The sequence below is a fragment of the Loa loa genome (assembly GCF_000183805.2).
Source record: "Loa loa unplaced genomic scaffold supercont3.94, whole genome shotgun sequence".
Classification (NCBI taxonomy): Eukaryota; Metazoa; Nematoda; class Chromadorea; order Rhabditida; family Onchocercidae; genus Loa; species Loa loa.
The window spans coordinates 70,760-73,188 of record NW_018108274.1 but is presented as its reverse complement, the minus strand read 5'-3'; the positions used below and the strand labels follow the sequence as shown (position 1 = coordinate 73,188).

Below are 2,429 nucleotides of genomic sequence, written 5' to 3'. Positions count from 1 at the left end.
AATAATAATAATAATAATAATAATAATAATAATAATAATAATAATAATAATAATAATAATAATAATAATAATAATAATAATAATAATAATAATAATAATAATAATAATAGTAGTGGTTGAATTTATGATTTTAATAATAAGTTGAGGTTAATAAATTGATGTAACATAGTACTCTGAATTAATTTCATGCAATTAACTCTAAATATGAAGAAAGCAGAGCAAGTTTGATATTGTTTTCATTCAAAAAAAGAAAAAGAAAACTTCAATGATGGCGACCAAAGATTACCAACCTGATATAATCCTCCTTACAGTATGGTTTATTGTTCCGAATATACGCTGTACAACTTTCATCCAAATAACATTCACATTGTTCACACTGCAACAATTTGCTTAATTTATCCAACGACTGATTTATAACTAAAATTAGCAATAATAGCAACACATTTTGCAAGTTTACTAAATTGATTTTTTTTTGATTCAACGACGTTTGCGCCTATATAACAATTACGCCTACAATATGATCGTTTAATGTCTAATCCATTTGTTTCATAATTGTTTGCGAATTGCTTATCTATTTGTAAGATTATTTTATTTGTTTTAACTTGTTTTGTTAATTTGCTTCTATTAATTGCATGTCAACTGCATGCATTGTAATTTCTCATTGCATTTTATTTTAATAAGAAGTGAAAAATTTGAAATGAGTCTATTTGATATCGCATTTGTGAATAAATTTTTATTTTGTTTGTCAGCATTTAAACCAAAAATTACAGCAGAATTTGATGAAGTAACACTCCCAGTCTGATAATTTAATAATTTCAGAGTCGATCAGTCATCCACTCTTTTTCATCAAACTCCCTCTTCCAACCCCTTTTCAAAAACCTGTTTATCTCTTTTCTCCATACTGACTTTGAAGCAATGTGCGTCTTTGGGAGGAACAACCATCACAAATGTATCCCCATCGAGGATTACGGTAATTCCCAATATGGTAAGTTAGAAGAAGATTGTCCCAACGAATAAGGATAAGTGAAAATTTTTTCAGTTAAAATAATTCTTAAGCAAAGTTGTCTTTTAAGAATTTGTTGTGGACAATGTTACGAGACATTTCCGATTTTTTCTTTGTAATTAATCCTCTCAGTGATAATTTCATACTCTTATAAAGCTATCTATCTCATTGGTTGTTTTTAGCTAAAAATTTCAACTCTCATTCCTTCTTTACTCAAAAAACTTTTGTTGCTTAGGTTGTGTTTTTTTTTCGTTTCGAAATTTGCACAACTAAATCGAATTAAAACATATTCATATGGGGATTGTCACCAAGCGGTAGTTAATGCAGGTGAAGCGGAAGATTAATGGTTAATGGCGGGTCAATGGACAGGACAGGTCGTGGAATCAAGGGCATTTGATAGAAGAATTAAAACTGAACACGCACATCGCATCAATGATTTATTTTATAGTGGTATCCAGAAGATTTGCCTCCACACATAATCATCGCATCAATGGATATTTAGACAACTCAATATCTGATATATTTAAAGATGAATAGAACATTCCCAAACGAGAATGGGATCGGAAAGTTTTCGAATTTCAAGAAGCTACATCTCTTAATTAAATCTTCTTGAATTTATCATCTCAACAAAAATGATTCAAATAGATGAATTTACTTCTTTTTGGTTTTTAATTGAGTTTGTTTGATGTTATTGAACTTTTATATTCATTTTTTTGAATTTATTTTCACATTAACTTGCTGAATTTTTCTAGAAATTACAATCAGCATCTAATTTTGAAGCCAACAATACTTAACCTTAGAAATTTCACCTAATTTCATGCAACCATCTCTTTAAGCATAATTAGCAAACAAGCGGTTGATACATTAAATTAATCGTTGTGTAAATAAAAGGTGAAGAACAGCAAATCGTTTAACAACAAGCTGATGTAATAGAATGTGACCTAAAAGTATGACAAGTGCCATCTTTCACCTTCCTGCAGATTAACTGCACTTGAAAGTGTTACGTAATTAACTCGCAAAAGCTATTCCTTAACATTTGTTACATCTATTGTTAATGATGAGATTATGCTTGAGCAAGAATTAGTATTATTATATTTTCAAGTATTGGTACTTCAGTTTATCCGCTTAGGTAAATTTTAAATTATTCTCACTGCAATCAATCTGTCTAATTGAATTGGATTAAAGGTAAAATTTACGGAAATTAAGGTATAACGGTTAAGCTAACCTTCAGACATCTGGCATGAAATTCGAGATCTGGACTGACACGTAATACAAAAGGGTCACGTATTTCTGAAATAAATTCTGCTCATTTCAAATTTTGAAAATTCAAATTCTTTTTTATTCAACAAATACTTTAAAATTTACATATTGTTATATATATATATATATATATATATATATATATATATATATATATATATATATA

At 28.3% G+C, this 2,429-nt stretch overlaps 1 protein-coding gene across 1 annotated transcript in view; it reads right to left on the bottom strand.

The window, feature by feature from the left end:
• Positions 1 to 2,429, bottom strand: part of LOAG_17568 (transcription factor protein) — a gene marked incomplete at its 5' end in the record, with an annotated part of 20,062 nt that overhangs the window by 13,791 nt on the left and 3,842 nt on the right. Inside the window, 2 exons of the mRNA XM_020450228.1 lie at positions 291 to 376; positions 2,229 to 2,293. Coding sequence (XP_020306127.1) covers positions 291 to 376; positions 2,229 to 2,293 — 151 coding nt within the window. The remainder of the gene's footprint in view (positions 1 to 290; positions 377 to 2,228; positions 2,294 to 2,429) is intronic.